The sequence below is a fragment of the Ptychodera flava genome, chromosome 11 (assembly GCF_041260155.1).
Source record: "Ptychodera flava strain L36383 chromosome 11, AS_Pfla_20210202, whole genome shotgun sequence".
Taxonomy (NCBI): Eukaryota; Metazoa; Hemichordata; class Enteropneusta; family Ptychoderidae; genus Ptychodera; species Ptychodera flava.
In genome coordinates this window covers 38,489,758-38,506,333 of record NC_091938.1, presented here as the reverse complement: position 1 = coordinate 38,506,333, position 16,576 = coordinate 38,489,758, and the positions used below count along the sequence as shown (strand labels likewise).

Sequence of the window (16,576 nt, the reverse complement as noted above, 5' to 3'; positions counted from 1 at the left end):
TCACTACGTGATGAAGCGTCTCATCGCTTTGCTTCCATGGTGACGTGGAAATATGCTAGGCGCCATCTTTCTCCGGTATTGATGAGCTTTCTTGAAAAAAGTGCCATAATGATTATCTGTTCATAACGGAGAGAGAGGGAGAGAGAGAGAGGCAGACTTCATTTGAAAAGAAACTAACTTGGCTGGCTATTGTGTGCGGCGCGCAAATAGTTTTTGCTGGTTGTTAATAATTATTCTGTGTTGTTGCTGGCTTTGTCGGACAAGCACGTATAGGAATCCAGGTTGAATGTAACACATTTTGACAATCCGCATAATTTGGTGGGATTCGAAAAAATATTACAGGCTTATGCGTCGCACTGCGTACATTTGTGGGTTGATAATAGCATATACGAAGGCTTCAATGACCATGGCCATCTAACTACTAGCAAGCTGGAATCCTAGTTCATGGTTACATTATTACGGGGCAATGGCGGGCTATGTAGTCTGTGTCAACCATCGACAATGTGACTGGTACATACAATTCTAGGAAAATCTAAATAAAGTCAATTAGCATTCAATAATTCATTTTGATCATCAGTGTAATATTTCCATATTTACACTATACTGATGTTCACAATATCACACCAACATTTGTTTTGAGTTTACATGCCGGTCTATTTGTCAAGTTTCACTGCGCACAGAGCATATTTGCATGTGTGTACATGTCCGTAGAGCAGCTAAAAATGCATTTCTCTCGCCGTTTTATAAATATTGTATGGACCGCGTAAATGTGCAAAACGTCTCTCGGTGTCAAGTTGCGCCTAGCACGCTAGTCCTGCACTGAAATGAATGAACAGGCTACGATATCGCTCCGGGCTTAGAAGTTCCTGCATCCAATGGTTCATTCAAGCATACGCGTTAATTCCACAAATGGGAGCTGAAATCCATAACAGCCATTTTAATCGTCTGCCAGTCTCTCTGTTTCCAACCCAACAAAATGATGCGAAAAAAATAAGTTCAACTTGCCGTTAGGGAAGGGGTCACGATTAGGCTCATGCTCGTTTCTTCATATCGAGAATTAAAAAAAGCTGAAATTTTCATTTCAAATTATGTTGTCGCCTTGGCAGAAATTTGGCTTTAAATGTTGGTTCGTTCGGGAGTTCTCCTATGGGCCTAGTCAATCTACGGAAAGGCAATGTGATGATTATCCAACATAGATCTCAAGCGGACTTGACAGAGGTAAAGCAGTTATTTCTGCATTTTCTATCAATGTACTGAAATAGGGAACAGACGAGTAAAATGCATAAAAGACGCTCCATTTCGCCTCAAGTTCCTAGACAGTTTAATTCCTTTTTTATAAACGGGGATCTGCTTTATTGGGTCATCATTTTCCCCGAAATTAAAATTTCTGCTAATACCGAGCGAATTAATGTGTCACAAACGATCGACCACTGCGTTTGAAAAGCATGTCTTGACCCCTAATGCACTACACAAAACCACTTCGATAATAGCAGTCTCGCTGCAGATTTGGACACAGTTTTTAAAACCCCGAGACAAATCTTCCGGGCGTTATTTGGGCTGTATGTTAATCTTTCTCGATGTGGCAGCTGCGTGAAGATTAACTAATTCCGCGAAACCAAACACGGCATAACTCGGAGAGCGGAGGGCGAGCTATTCGAAGACAACAATGTATTTTGAAACGTACTTTTACTTTTCTTTTCTCAAATTTGCGCCTTTCTGAAGTTATACAACTCATGTGATCATTCAGTCACATTATTTTCCGTAATTTTCGATAATTATGGCAATAATTTTGACACAAATCGAAGTTAATTTGTGACCTGAATGGACGCTTGATAAATTCTCAATAAGAGCAAGCCAAAACTATAGTGTGACTTTTTGCAACCCTGTTTGATACAACGGGTGTCGTATTTCTATTACGGGGCTAAACTTTACGCTCCGTTCGCCATGCCAAGGTAAATACAAGAATTAAAATAAACCAACCAAAACTTGCACAATACGAAAACAAATACCAAACTTCATGTAGACAAATTCCTTGCAGTAATACGGGGAGATTTCACCGGCTAAAGCTTAAGTACAGTCGGCATTTGTCGGGAGAGTGTTAAAGACTCGTCTATTACACTAGAGACGCGATGTTAGTTCCCATAAATAACCTATCCTCATTGCCATGGTAACCTTTCCGTCTCAATTTATTCGTGCTCCTTTGATTTCGGATGCATAGGGTACGGGCTTTGAAATATTTATGCACTACATATGCTAAAATCAGAATAATGCCATTATTTCCGCGTGTGCGCCTTTTTTAGCCAGTGCACAGATCTGTTCCGATCTGCTTTTACTATCGGGTCAAATCTAAAAATTTTCTGTGTACCACACGAAGGCCAAGTGTTGCCCCTAGCCACGCTTTACGCGCACCTTGTGTTCGAGTTGATAAACAGTCGTTGGGGCCTCCAGGGGAAGCTTGGAGGGGCAGGGAAAAACCTGACATCACTGCTAGCATCTAGCTCCTCTCTCATCCACAACACGGTCTGTGTGATCGTGAATGCAAGCTGCGACACTGCAACAATTATATGCTATTATCAGTTTCCGAGTTGGTCGATGTGATGGACCTAAATGCAATTATGAAAAGATAAAAATCACATCCCTCTTCATTTTGCTGGCATGCGTCATTTTTTTGAATTAAAAGCTGGACCATCTGGGGATTAATAGTCTATTTTGTCACCGCTAACTCTTGATGTAAAAAAATCCACTCACCACTATACCAAACGCTGTCGTCGCATTCCACAATGATGAACATATTTTGGGCTTTAAGTATTCTGGCATACGTTGTCACCCGTGAAGAATAATTGCAATGCAACACAAGAACTTGAATTCAAACTTAATAATATCGAAAATGTGTCCATCAGAAATGGTTGGGCATGAGGGATGTCGATCTTTTTGTCCACTCTTACATTTCAATGCAGCTGAATTATTATTTTCGTAAACATAAATCGAGGTGTTAACTCGATATAACGAGCTTATCGTGGCGCTTTGGAACAATCCATGCAATGGATATCACACACTGGCATGTTTTAACTGCAGGAAAGGCTGCAACAAGAAAATACACGAGCTCATCAGTAAATTAACTTGTTAAAGCTATATTAGCGATAATAAAACAAAAAGGTAGCTTAGCTGTATTGAACTGATCCCTTAAATCGGAGCTATATTAAACATTGAGTTAAAGATGCATTTCCAACGTTCGTACAATTTCATTGGATCAAACATTAAAATATAAAACCTGTTAATGCAAAATATATAAGCGAAATTTAGTTGCTGTCTCTGGCGTGACCCGGGTCAGTTCGCCAGTCCAAGGGAATTTAAAGTGAAATTATAGTTTCAGAAATGGATGATTCGTGCCATCACTTCGATTATCTCATGCCAAACTTGCTTGTTAAATCGTTCAGGCTTCATTGTACATAGACTCCGTCCTGTCTGCAACATAAATGCCTAATACCCTAGATAGATTTGCTCAAATTTTCTGAAAATTTTACACGTAATTATTCATAATTGGTGAAAAATACCCTATGCCCGCGACGATATTTTGTCACCTGTCTGGTTTTAGGGAGGAAATTCTCAAAATTACAGCTAAAATATTCAGCAGACGACATTTTAAGCTTACATAAGTGAACGGCTTTTTGCGCAAATTTATCGAACAGCGCTTGACATCCACTGAAGTTGACTCACGAGGGACAGCATGTGTCGTCTGCTCACGGCGCGTTATAGTTTATCCCGCAAAAAGATTATCTACAAAAACAAATTTAGGTTTAATTACTATTGATTTGATAATGGTCCTTTTCTGTTTCGTCGTTAGTGGCATTATTGCATTGTGATTCAACGAGAAAATCTCCCGGGTGAGTGGAAAGACGGGGAGGGGGTATAATTCTAGCAAAATTAGTTCACATTGTGTTTCGTGATGTTTCGATTCTTTCTGCCAACGTTTGTGAATTTTTGGTTCCTGAATAATTTGTCGTTTGTAGACTGAGTCGGTTAGGCGCCTTTGGACATCGTGAGATTGTCTGTCTAAAGAAATGACATTTCTATGGTTGAATTCAGCTTTTCAATTGACGGAAACCAACAACTGTGCGCGTCGCCGAAAAGGGCGTATCATCTTATCTACTGTGAAAGGAGGGTCACTATTGGTTGAAACTTGGAAAAATGTCTATTTCCCTTTATCAAAGCCAATGATGATTGTTGTTACAGATGCGCACATCAGGTGGTGACAATTTTGTTTGTATGAAAGGCTTTGCTTGACCAAACTATTGCCTCCCGTTAGGCTTATACAATACCACAAAGCCAAGCATTTAGAAAATGACCTCCATTCTTTCAAAGCGACTTGAGTGTACGTGCCAAAATCGAAGCCCACGGTGACAAAAATGAAGGCTTCATTAAGAAAGCGTTCCCACAGCATGCACACCAGGCAGACACACTGGCCGAACAAATGGTTTAATGATGTTACAAGTTAGGTTGTCGAGAGTTCAATCGACGTCGCTGCATGATGAAAGTCTTGTGTGTCAATAACAGCCCCGTGTCATTAGAAACCAGCGACTATCAAATTCTCCCAGATATTTAAGGATAGCGTTTCAAGCTAAAATTTCAAGTGTATATCAGGCGCGCTGAACTCGAGTCGGAAAAATGTGTTTTGAGTCTACTCGAAAGCGACTGAAGTGGATTGGCGACTCCAGCAAAAATGCCTTTAAAATAGTCCCTAGAAGTTGACAAATTAAAGCATGCCAACTTTTTATCGGAATCTTTTTTGTTTACGTGTCATATTTGCCGGTGTAATTAGGCTGCAGTTTCGAATTTCACTTTCCATAAACATGCCTCCCCACGGTCGCCCCAGTTTGGATCCAAGGCGATTGATAGCGGGGGATTCAAGCCCCAAACCTAGTCCAAATAGAAAAACCCGCCTCCCCGCCTCGTTGGGATGTTATTTCCCATCACAAGCTACCATTTCTGCCTTTCCACCAGCAACGGAGATTCCTGCCAAGTATTTGTCGCGCCCTCCATACTTTGCCAAACAAAGCGGGATTGGAAGCCTTCTATACAGCAAAAAAATAGCGGCGGAACGAAAATGGTTCGAATCAGACAACAATATAGTCCTTTCAACTAAGGTTAGCTCGCTTGTTGTGCCGCAAACAAAATGTAAACTAAATAGTTCCATGTCGGATTTCTATACTAGCTCTAAATATACCGTTAGCCCAACTCTTGTGTGCTGTAGATCCTCGCAGAAATCGGCTAAAATTCCCAAAATGCAGTCAACAAGCTTAGGATATTGATTTCACTACATTCTTGAGGCGACGAAACATTTAGTCTCCTAACTATCGTTCGCTACGAGGCACAGACGAATTTACTTGTATCCGCGGTATATTCCATTGCGCTTAGGGCGATGTTTATTTCTAAAGTAAATTCGTATAGCGCTCACAATGCAGTCTTCGTTGTTGAGCTCGCTTACGCAGACGGTTACACGGGAGGAAAAAGAGTGAATGAGTCGAATTTGAAACGAGTTACATTGGTAAAACAATTTGTCTCGCATTCTCTGCTCGTTCCTCAATGCCCCCTAACGACTGTGTCTTTTGTTTATTGTTCTAGCCTAACGGGCAATTAATTACAGAGTCATTACTAGCAAGCAACCAATGCAGCTAATGAGGTGGGCGGGTTGAAGTGATTAATGGGCGGGTTGACACATGCATAATGTGCCAGCCATTAAGTGTTGGCTTTACTGCCTATGTAAATACACCCCTATTGTGCACTTTCTATACAACCTCCGTTGACTGACAACGGCTGTGTCAGAGGGGTCTCATATACCAAGCTAAGCCCCGCCCCTGTAATTACGTCGCGCCCGTAGAGAGATAAGCCCTTTAGAAAAACGTGGAACAGATAAACAATTAAACTATAGTCACCAAATCCGGCCCATTTGACCACATTTCTGCTTAGATATACACACATAGTTTGCTAGAGCGAAGTCAACCAAGCGAATCCGCAGCAAAACGGTGGTTAAAAAGCGTCACGTCGACTGCTGGCGGTGAATGAGAAAAGTAAACAGGACAAGCAAAGAGTTCGACCGAACGACAATGGGTTTAGGCTCCTACATTTTGAAAAACAACAATAGCTCACTTTTGCACTAATTAGGTTCTGATGGGCGGGAAACAGTGACATAAGAATAAAAGCCCCAGTGAAAGGCGAAAGAACTTGTGGGGATTACGGCTTTGCTCTCCTTGGGGCTTTCAGCCTGGCTTGAAAAAAGTGTACTGTTTTGTGAAGGGGCTCTGTACTGCCTTTGACAAAGCACACAGAACTATTCTCCAGAATGTAATGACCCTGGCCCTAATTGTCTATTTGGAAGTGCAAATGTCGTCTAATTCCCCTCATTTGCGATGGATTTGCCCCCATGACAAATTGCGAGGCTAAAGGACGACACGTTTGGCGAGTGAAAGAAACTGACCTCCTTCGCGCTCGGTGTCTGCGAACAGCGACTATCCTTCGCTGTCACCAAGACACCGAGCACGCCCAATTAAGACCATATACACGGTACCTAAACGCTGCGAAATACAGGTCAACACACAACGACAGCCTAATTGATACACACACAACGTAAAGCGACGAAAACGGGTTTCTCACGTTTTTAAAAGACGTTTCTTATATTTTTCCAATGCATTACGCAAATAATAGATTCCACAATACATCCAGCAATCTTGTTCGGATAATGTTTTTTATAAATCCTAAATGGATACCCCTTTTAAAAGGGGAAGATATTATTGACCTCGTAGAATTGTCTCTGAAATTTTCTCCTAGCTTCGAAACTTAAAAAGTCTATATAGCATCTGGGTTATGCAAAAATATAGGGAAAGCGATGCTGGAGACCAGCAGAGATAACTTTTCATCGAGATTCAAATGTCGCGTAGGGTTCCCATACATAAGATAAATAAAACGTACAATTTCGAATTCAAAACTTTGTAACATAAAACTATTATACATGTAGGAGACAATTTTGGATAATATTACAAAGAAAACGCTGGTGGTATTTTTGAGGTGAGATAATAAGTCTGACATAGTTTTCTGTAGTTTTGATAACCTTTCTGCCCCCTCTCATTGTTTTTCTCTCTTGGCGTACAGTTGAAACGGGTTACTCTCACTGATTGTGTATACCTTTAAGTTAATTTTGTGCAGTATGTCCTAAGTGTACACAACCCGTATATATGTGTTTAAGCTGGCTTATCTGTCACTGTTTACTCAAGGCAAAAAATGTGGTTAAAAGCTGCACATAAAAGAGACGGGACAATTGTCTTTTGCAAACTTACAGCGTTCGGTAGGTCCATTTGCTAACGACGGCAGACATTTTGGCGGAGGCACTTTTAGACACACAACAGCCAGCCGTCCTCGCTGAGTTTTGCTGTGAATATTGGCAAGGGTTCATCCAGAACGTGGCCTAACTACACACACACAGTAATTTTTGAATGTCAGTTCTTAAAAAGAGACAGTTCAAGCGTTCGTCGCTTTCCAGTCTTCTTGTGACTTGGAGTCTCGTGATTAAAGCAGTCTGTTATGAAATGTACACTTTCAAGTTGACGCACACTACACATGAGTTAGTGGAAGTTGCTTTGGATTAGTTGCTTTGCTTATTCTCGTGCTTCCACTCCTACCGGTTAATCGGTTGTAGAATTTCTTCCATGATTCCAGGGTCTTTCCCGACCATATCCAAAATCCCGAGGTGATCCCAACGACAAGGCACATGAAATATTTTAACATAAACACTGAGTAGTCCGGCGTTGTTTTGTCCTCTATACAGGGGCAGTTATGCGACTGTTCCCAGCTCAGTCGAAAATGTTGTTCATAAAAATAACAGGCAATAACGATGGTGGCAGGTACAGTATACAATACTGAAAACACGCCAATTCTTATCATAAGTTTTTCTAGTTTGTCAGTCTTGGTGCCGCCTTGTTTGATGACATTTCTTATGCGGAAAAGAGAAACAAAGCCGGCCAAAAGAAACGAGGTCCCTATCAGCAAATACACAAACAATGGCGCTAGAACGAAGCCCCGCAAATTGCCTAAGTTTTGGTTGCCAACATAACAGATACCTGTGATAGGGTCCCCATCGACGGAGCTCATTGCCAAGACGGCGATTGATTTTATTGACGGTATAAGCCATGCGGCCAAGTGAAAGTACTGCGAGTAGCTCGCAATCGCCTCGTTGCCCCATTTCATGCCTGCGGCGAGGAACCACGTAAAGGATAGTATGACCCACCATATCGAACTCGCCATACCAAAGAAGTAAATCAACAAAAACACTACTGTACACACTGCCGGTCCGGTCGTCTCGTAGCGGATGTGGTTATCGGTACAGGAGACGGCTTCGTGTCCTACGATGAGACGAACAATGTAGCCGACGGACACGAGCAGATAGCAACCACTTAGGAATATGATCGGTCGTTCGGGGTACTTGAATCTTTGCATGTCGATGAAGAAAGTTGACACAGTCATTGAAGTCGATATGAAGCAAAGTATACACCACAGTCCGATCCAAAAAGAGGCGAAAGTCTTTTCGTCAGGAGAGAAATATGCCCCGTTGCAGGGCATAGCACAGTTTTCCGCTCCGCCGGTGGAGATTTTACCATAATAACTGGACTCTTCCGTCAACGGTACCATAGGGTCTTTACAAGTACACGAACTACAGCCTTCCTCTGGTCTCGGCCGTTGTGTACCTATGACAGATGGGGTTGGCGTGACGGTGGCTTCACTGCTGTTGAAGTCCATGCACAGTTTCGTTTCATCCCCATATTCGGGCAGATCGTCACATCGCATCCGCTCGGGCCAGGCGAAGCCATACTGTCTCATAAGTGGGGCACAACCTGCCTTGGCACGTTCGCATACCGATCGGCACGCCGGCAATGGCTGTTTGTAGTTCGAGACACAGATCGGCGCATACATACTACACAGGAAGAATTTCAAGTCCGGGGAACACTGGATTTCGACCAGTGGCCAAAACTGATGAACCTCGAGTCCTGCTTCGTCCTGTGAGTCGTGGTTGAATTGGTTTGGCATGTACGTCATATTGTAGCCTATCCCGCGGCACATCGGAATCGTGATCTCTTCACAGACCATTTCACGGACCGCTAATGTTCGAGCCACAAGTACAAAGACAAGCAAGGCCAGTGGTGCTAACCGCCTCACAGCCATCTTGTACTGACCGACTGCAATTCAAACACTGGGGAAAGTCACTGGGTCGGCCCTCCTGCCCGTGGTATTTTAACAGTACACACACTGCGAGGCTAGGTCAACACCCGCGACTCTCTTTCGGTAGGTACACGGTAGCGTATTTGCCCTTCGCCGAAAACGATGGTGGCTGATTCCGTACTGACACACGGTCGGTATCGCTTGGTCCAGCTCGCTTGTTTATGCACAATTTCCGAACACAAAGCAGCTTAAAACGTAGAAATCCAACTGGATTAGAACAGGAATTTCGCTCTCACGGACTACTCTCCACCGCTGCCCGGTCAGGTTCAGTTACCCAGTTGTAAATTGACTAGGAGGCATGACTGCACTAATGCACTACGTAATCCGTACGAAAAGAAAGCCCTGTACGGCACGTCTTACTGGCAGGCACGGATGAACGTTTATGCACAAGATGTGACGATTCTAACAGCCTATAGCTAACAAGCTTGCACCTAGGTGTCAAAGCGGAGCTGTCATTTAGCTGTCAACTCATTATGAACACTGACAACTGACGTAATCTGTCAATCATGCAATTGATCTCCCAATTAGCGTAACAGTTGGCCGTGACGTCACTCACTATAGAATTCATCTCAACAGGGGTTTCTCCGCATTTTTTGTGCGAAGACACAGCAGGCGCACTCCACTATTTTTATTTACAGCACGGAAAAACTCGTTGTGTTGAATCTCTTTTGTACAACTCATCCCAGCCCCTCTTTTGTTGGAGGGAGTCACGCTGTGCGTTATGGTGTGCTAATCAAGTTGCTATTGTTTACTGTGGGTTGGTTCAGGCAGTTTCAGGCAGTCCAGAGAACGTGAGAAGCCAGCCCCCTTGTTGACTCTATTTGATGAGACAGGGAGAAACAGGGGCTAAAGAGAGAGAAGTAGTACAAATTTGTCCACAAAATATCTAGAGGCAATGCTACATCACAAATGACGAGGGGGTTGGGGCATTTAGCAGTGCAAACAAAAGTTTTTATCTAGTCACGGACGGCAAATCTCCGCAAAACAATTATAAAGCGAAGAGCAAACAACGGCTACTTTTACTAGTAAAGTGATTTCAAAGGGGAGATCACAACAGAATGAAAACCGTAGCTTTGAGGTGGTGAAAATCTTTTCAACTACATAAATATTTTGGGAGTTAATAAATATATTGTCGTTGATTGCCATGCGCTGCATGTAGTTTGGGAACTCAAATTTCACTATGTTTTGGCTCTGGGTACCCGGGGGAACGACCACGGTTGAAACTGCAATGTGCGTGTATTTAGGTTTTCACACAAAAAGCTGGCAAGTGCGACGTTTTTTTCTCATGAAAGAATACTTTTTCACGGATGGATGGAATATGTGACTGTATTTGACGTGAGTTGTGTTGAGGTTGGCAACCGAGGCATGACCCCGAAAAAAACACACAGCACTTAACGTAATGAGGAAAACGAGTAGGGAGGCGGTCACAGCACCAGCACACCGATGACAAATTTCATAGCAACGAGCGCTATGTGTGTAAGTAGTTCTCCCATGCCTTGCATTTCCAATGACGTGTTTGGTCGTCCTAGTCCCTCTCTGGCCCTCCCAGCTCTTCAGTTATCAAAACTAAAGCTAAAGCGACCTGGGCTTAGGCCAATGTTGGCCTTCTTAAGCGTGCATTAGTCAAAGTGCTTTATGTCTCTTTGGGAAAAACCAACTAAAAGCAATATTTGAAGTGTCTCGCAAATTGAAAGTGGGATCAGTCCTGCCCGCGTATTTTAGCATTGGTCGAATCATGCAGCAACTTAGCAAATAAAAAAAAATGCCACTGTCCATGGACGTTGGACAAAGGTAAGTTTACCGAGTCAAGCGATTGCTATAGAGCGATGCACAGATGAACTCGTGGTCTTTCATGAAGGGAAGGCCTTTCATTGAGATATCAATAGGTATTATGTATCAACATGAATAGCTGCCATTGCCCGTCTTGATTATTTCCAATACTTTTCGAGCAGAACAAAAATGGCGACCCCTGGGCCCAATTATGGTTGCCATGGAAACCCACTAGAACCACTACATCGCTAATTGGTAGACCGAGCATGTCGAAAACTGTCAATCTGTTTATCCCCACTGTCCGTCAGTGTGACTGTATGTGTCCCCGACACACGGGGGCGAATTCTAACGTCGGAGATTCCCTGCGATTTTTACGGGACCTGTCATGGGGTAATCATCGATCGTAAATGTAAAGGATGTTTACAGTGTAAATTGAAAGGGTGGGCAGTGAAAACACCTTTATTTCTTCGAGGTAAAAGAGCTATAGCGATTACTATATTGTGCGCTCAGCTTATTAAGCACTGGCTTACCGAGGCTTCTCCAAAGTCATGGTATTAGCTGCTACGGTGAGGCTTTGTTGATTTATTGATTCGTCAGGCAACTCGACCAGTCTTCTGCTAGACAAAGATATTCTCATTAGACAACTCAATGAAAATCAAACGACTGGGCAGGACAAAGTAATTCACGACATGGCGATAAGAGTGGAAGTGAGCGCAAAATCGATGCGAAATAAACACGCTGCAGTCATATTTATTTACCAGTTCGCCTATCTTTTTGTCATGCAGACTTTACAAGTGAAATGTACATGGTATTTAACTGAGCGAGCTGAATGCTGTCGGATTTCACATATATATCTCGACATCTCCTTACCTTGTGCAATAGACTCGCACAGTAAACATATTTCGTCGTTGTTTCCATTAAAGTCGAGGCCCAGGAATTTTTTGATGAAACGAAAATAGCTCAGTGAAATATTTGCGTCGACGCTAACACAAAAAAGAAAGTAAATTTAGGGTTTTTAAATTGCTAAAAACTAGAAAATATTTAAGCTAACCACATCGATGTAAAGGAATGAATAAGGTGTGTATATACGATGACAACGTGGGCATTAAGTCGAGAGGGAAGCTAACCCAAAATGTTAGTAACAGGAGATTATAGCATTTCATGAATAATTTGTGGATCGCATGGCAGGTATTTGACTGGAATTTGACCAGGATTTTGCAATCGTTTTTCCGCGGATTTTGTCACTGGTTGAGGACAACCCGCTGTGATAAGCCAGCTGCGATGAAACGTGACGGTTCGTTGGGCACCCGGCAGCCATGTTGGAAAAAATACACTCGATAAGAAGACAACTATCAACAAAATTAGGGCCGAATTATCCGTCTATTACATTTGAAAACACTCTTATAAAAAGGGTATTAGTCCTGGCTTGGCGTACAGTCGAATATTAATAAAGTTAATTCTCCGTAATGGAGTTGGGAATGAAAACTTTGCATTTGATTTGTCCCGCGGGGTTGGATAGCTGATAGATACAAAACGGTTGCTGCATATAAGACTAGCCGAGATCGAAATTGAATTTGTGCCGGTTGGGTTATTTGTTTTGCAAGTTAGCCTTAATATCTTCTTAGTCAAATTTTCCAATCGTCGGAGCAGCCGTAATCATATTACAGAAAAAGTATTGTCGGTAAATCTCTTGTCCACCATAGCTCACAGATTGTGTCAAAGCGGTGGCACTCATTAGGAGGGGCTAGGGGACGCGCAACGTTTCACACCAAATTGTAATGTTTGGTTAGCCCACCCCCCTTGATGAAGCTGTTGATTTTAATGATCGTGCAGTAGAAAAGTTGTCACGCCATTTGAATAGGGTTGCGTTGGAGCACAATGAATCTCACCTATTTTGACAGCTTTCAGTCTTACTCCTTCTATTGACACGCTCGTCTAATAGGCCCTCCCACTTCGTCACGTTTATTGTTCACACAAGCGATTAGCTTAGTACAACCTAATGGACTAACCTCGGGGTTAAATTGAAATGAATATACTGCAGAAAATTTTCCCGCATTCGTTTTCGCCCCAAGATAATGCAATGTTACGATTGTAAGATTTCTTAAGGTTGGCGCCGAGGTCCGTTGTGTGTGGGCACCATCGACACCATGGCAAGATCGCTGCCTAGTTCCTGTTTGACTCGGAGAATTGATTTTAATCGCTTGATAACAGGCGCTCGTAAACTCAGCGATTTAGCCGCTCCGATTTGATTTCTGGTCAGATTTCAGTGACTGAAACGGATTTGCAGTGTTAAATAGCTTTGAGGTGAGCGCAGAGGTGAAACTTTATAAATGCGGTATCGTTTGGACGCCACGGGCAATGGACACGTTTGTGTAATGTATTTTGGTGGCAGTTGATATCTTGTTCATTTCTTGAAGATTTACCACAACCGCACTGTGCGACATACGACGGGTGTCCGATTGTACGACATGCCCATTTACGTAACCAGTAATGATTTCTTAATCGACAAGACATTTGGATTTCACTATTTTCAAAGAGAAAAACAACTATTTAAGTGTGCTGTTACAGAGTGCACCGTGCACATAGAATCATGAATTAGACATACGAGCCCTTTTACGACTACATTCCAACACTAAATTCATGCACACAAAAGCCAACACGATTCACAGCGTAATCTTCACACTTCACACTGGTCGATCATTGAATTCATGGACTTCACCAAGAGAATATTTCTTGATTAATTGGGCAGAAAAAAAGAAACAAATAAACGTCTTGTCTAAATAGAGAGCGTATTTCTTACAGTAGGCGTGATTTGTACTCTTTTATGAATAATCTGTTCCTATTTAGACTCGTCCTACTAGTAATAATGTTCTTTGGTATTGTCCAGTCAGAAGGGAGGTGTTTTAACTCACTTCGCACCTTGTTGTGTAGCTACTGTAGAATGCCCCTATTCAACCGCGATTCACAGATCGCTTTTAGTTTGTTTTTCCTCGTTTGTTTCTGGTTACAGAACCAGGGGCACATTGCTGGCGCCTCTGCAGTCTGTAGCTAAACAATTGAAACAATTAGGACAAATTGGCAGAAATTTTAAATTCCGCATAAGTATGGCGCGTAAAAAAGTCTTGAAAAGACACCTCGCTGACACAAAAGCCCTTCCGTGCTGCGTTATTCTGAAATCGACAGTAATGATAACATTATATAGCAGAATATAACGGCAATCACACGCCTGTCAATAACCCGCCAGAACATGACAGCATGGTCATGGTGTATTAATTGGCAAGAATTAGCGGCAAACGATTCAGAAATTTACTTCATAACTTCTGGATAGACAGATCAAAGTTTGGCGTCGGATTTGGATCACTGTCAGTCGTGATCTCAGTGTGCGAACAAGGGATAAACGGCATTGAATTTGTACGCCTTACATGGAACATGCACTTGTGTTTGAACGCCGAATAAACTCTGATATTTCCGTCAGGCATACATTAAGTATACACCAAGGAGTTTGTTTTGTTGTCTTTACGTTTATTAGGATATCAAATGAAACTAAAGTGTTTTATGCCCTTTTCTGTCACCATTTTTATTTAATGTATTATTTGTTACATCTAAAAAGAATAATGTTCAATACATGAGGGCGAGCAACATTATCATTGTGTTTCTGTGATTGCGTAGCACTTTGGCCACAGTCACGATTCATTTCAATGACCTTCCTTTCAGCACATTTTCAAGAGAAAGCTCTCAATAAAGGCAGCCGAAAGATTCACCCACGAGTTAGTTTTACAGCATTTTGATTAAGTACTGTCACAGACAAAATCGTGTCCAGTCTTTTCTGCAAGCCTGCAGCAATTCGCCGCATCTCGCTAACAATGCCCGGCGCGTTTCCTAGACGCAATGACCTAATAGAAACGGACGCTGGACGTTTTGTAACACTGCGATTTTCATCACATTTAAACTACCCTAGAGAAGGCGAAATAATTGAAATTTATCGGCGACATCGCATCTACAGAGGGAAATGTCACTGTCAGCTTGTTAGTTGCCGGAATACGTCAATTTTGTGCGCAGAAAAAAGGAGCCGTTGAAGGGAAGTTGAACCTGTCAGCGCAAGCTCCAGTCGTTTTTAATGACTCGGCAGCCGAGATGTGTATTTCAGTCTGTATTGTAAATTTCAGACTGTGGTCGATTTCACTGGCTATTGCTTGGAGGCTTTGGTATTGAAACGGTACACGGAGTGAAGATTTCGGTGAATGCGAGTCGATCATGCCCCCAAGCCGCTAATTCGACCTCCGATTTTCTTGTACAACGGGAGCGACAGATCCCGGCTATCAATGATTCCCAGAGAGCTTCTTAAGTAAGCGATCGCCCCAAAGCAGCTTTGACACCAAGATGGCACGCCACTCGAAGACAAATGCAGTCATAAATATTTGAATAGCATTTGTCCGACAGAATGCAACGTTTTGTCAAGACCGAGATATACTGGGCTTGCCTGAAAATTCTATTGCCGGTCAATATAGCTCAACGCTTTTTCAAAACACAACAGTCGCGCAAGTCCCCGAATTCGGAGACACAAATAGTTTAATTTAACCTTTTATTGTTGCTACCGATGAACTCTTAATATACAAAAAAAGTTGTTATTATTAGAAAGATAATAAATGTAAAATCAGGTCAAACGTTTTCCTAAATGAAAAGATGATATTTTTGTATTAAATTATTGATAAATTAAAGTAATTTGATGCAGACAGTTATCAGAGTCAAGCGATGATGTTGCTGGCATCCATTCTTCGGAAAATGTCACGGCCCAAGACACTGCACCTTTTGAATTTCTCCTCAGAAATTAACATAAACAAGGTAAGAATTACCAGTGAATGAAAACAAAATAACAAATATAATAATAAAGGGGAAAACGCCGATACTTAAGAATGGTACGATGCCAGCATTAGGTATATGACAGCACCACTATAAAGTTTCATGGCGACATTCTATTTGGCTTGGTTAGACGGCTTCCCCGAGACCTCTCCGTGAGAAAGTTCAAACATTCGACTTGTTCACAGGCCAAAGAAAATATCAAAAGCGATTCCCCTGTATTCTCCAAAGAGATCATTTACCACTTGCAAACAAGACCACACTTAACCGACTCCGACAAATGCCTTTGCGTGTTTTGAAATTACGTGTACACGACTTGATGTCAAATTCACAAACGTCGAGCTCTTGATGGCCCTAACTCATGATTTGCAACTCAGTGGGAAAAGCTACACACATAGAAATGGAGACATGGTGATTGGACTTCCTAGACCCTAGGTGATTTTTTATTGCACTGGCAGTGTGATCGGAGTGAGAGCAGATAGCGATTTTGAAGGGTCATTAGCTGTAACTTTTGACTAATTTTTCACTACTCTGTTTCAATGTATCAACTACAGAATTTTACTATAATCCGATCATCATGACCAATGCCCGGTGTCTTGCTTGCCAACACAGCCTTTGTATGTGAAATGACAATTGTTATTTGTTGATAAATGTATTCTAGTCTGGACCTGAATACAAAATT

The 16,576-nt window shown here is 42.2% G+C and overlaps 2 protein-coding genes across 2 annotated transcripts in view; one reads left to right on the top strand and one right to left on the bottom strand.

Annotated features, from left to right (window-relative positions):
* Positions 1 to 6,723: 6,723 nt before the first annotated feature.
* On the bottom strand, positions 6,724 to 10,400 carry LOC139144221 (frizzled-5-like). Its single transcript, XM_070714876.1, has one exon. It carries the CDS (start codon positions 9,208 to 9,210, stop codon positions 7,606 to 7,608), a length of 1,605 nt encoding a protein of 534 aa, XP_070570977.1. The 5' UTR covers positions 9,211 to 10,400; the 3' UTR covers positions 6,724 to 7,605.
* A 266-nt stretch (positions 10,401 to 10,666) lies between these two features.
* The window catches only part of LOC139144222 (BTB/POZ domain-containing protein 9-like), a 121,778-nt gene continuing 115,868 nt past the window's right edge, over positions 10,667 to 16,576 (top strand). The window contains exon 1 of the mRNA XM_070714882.1: positions 10,667 to 10,743. The gene's annotated coding sequence lies outside the window, so the exon portion shown is untranslated. The remainder of the gene's footprint in view (positions 10,744 to 16,576) is intronic.

Bases quoted from the DNA above. Each gene is read 5' to 3' on its own strand.
- LOC139144221 (XM_070714876.1), bottom strand. From the start codon at position 9,210: ATGGCTGTGAGGCGGTTAGCACCACTGGCCTTGCTTGTCTTTGTACTT.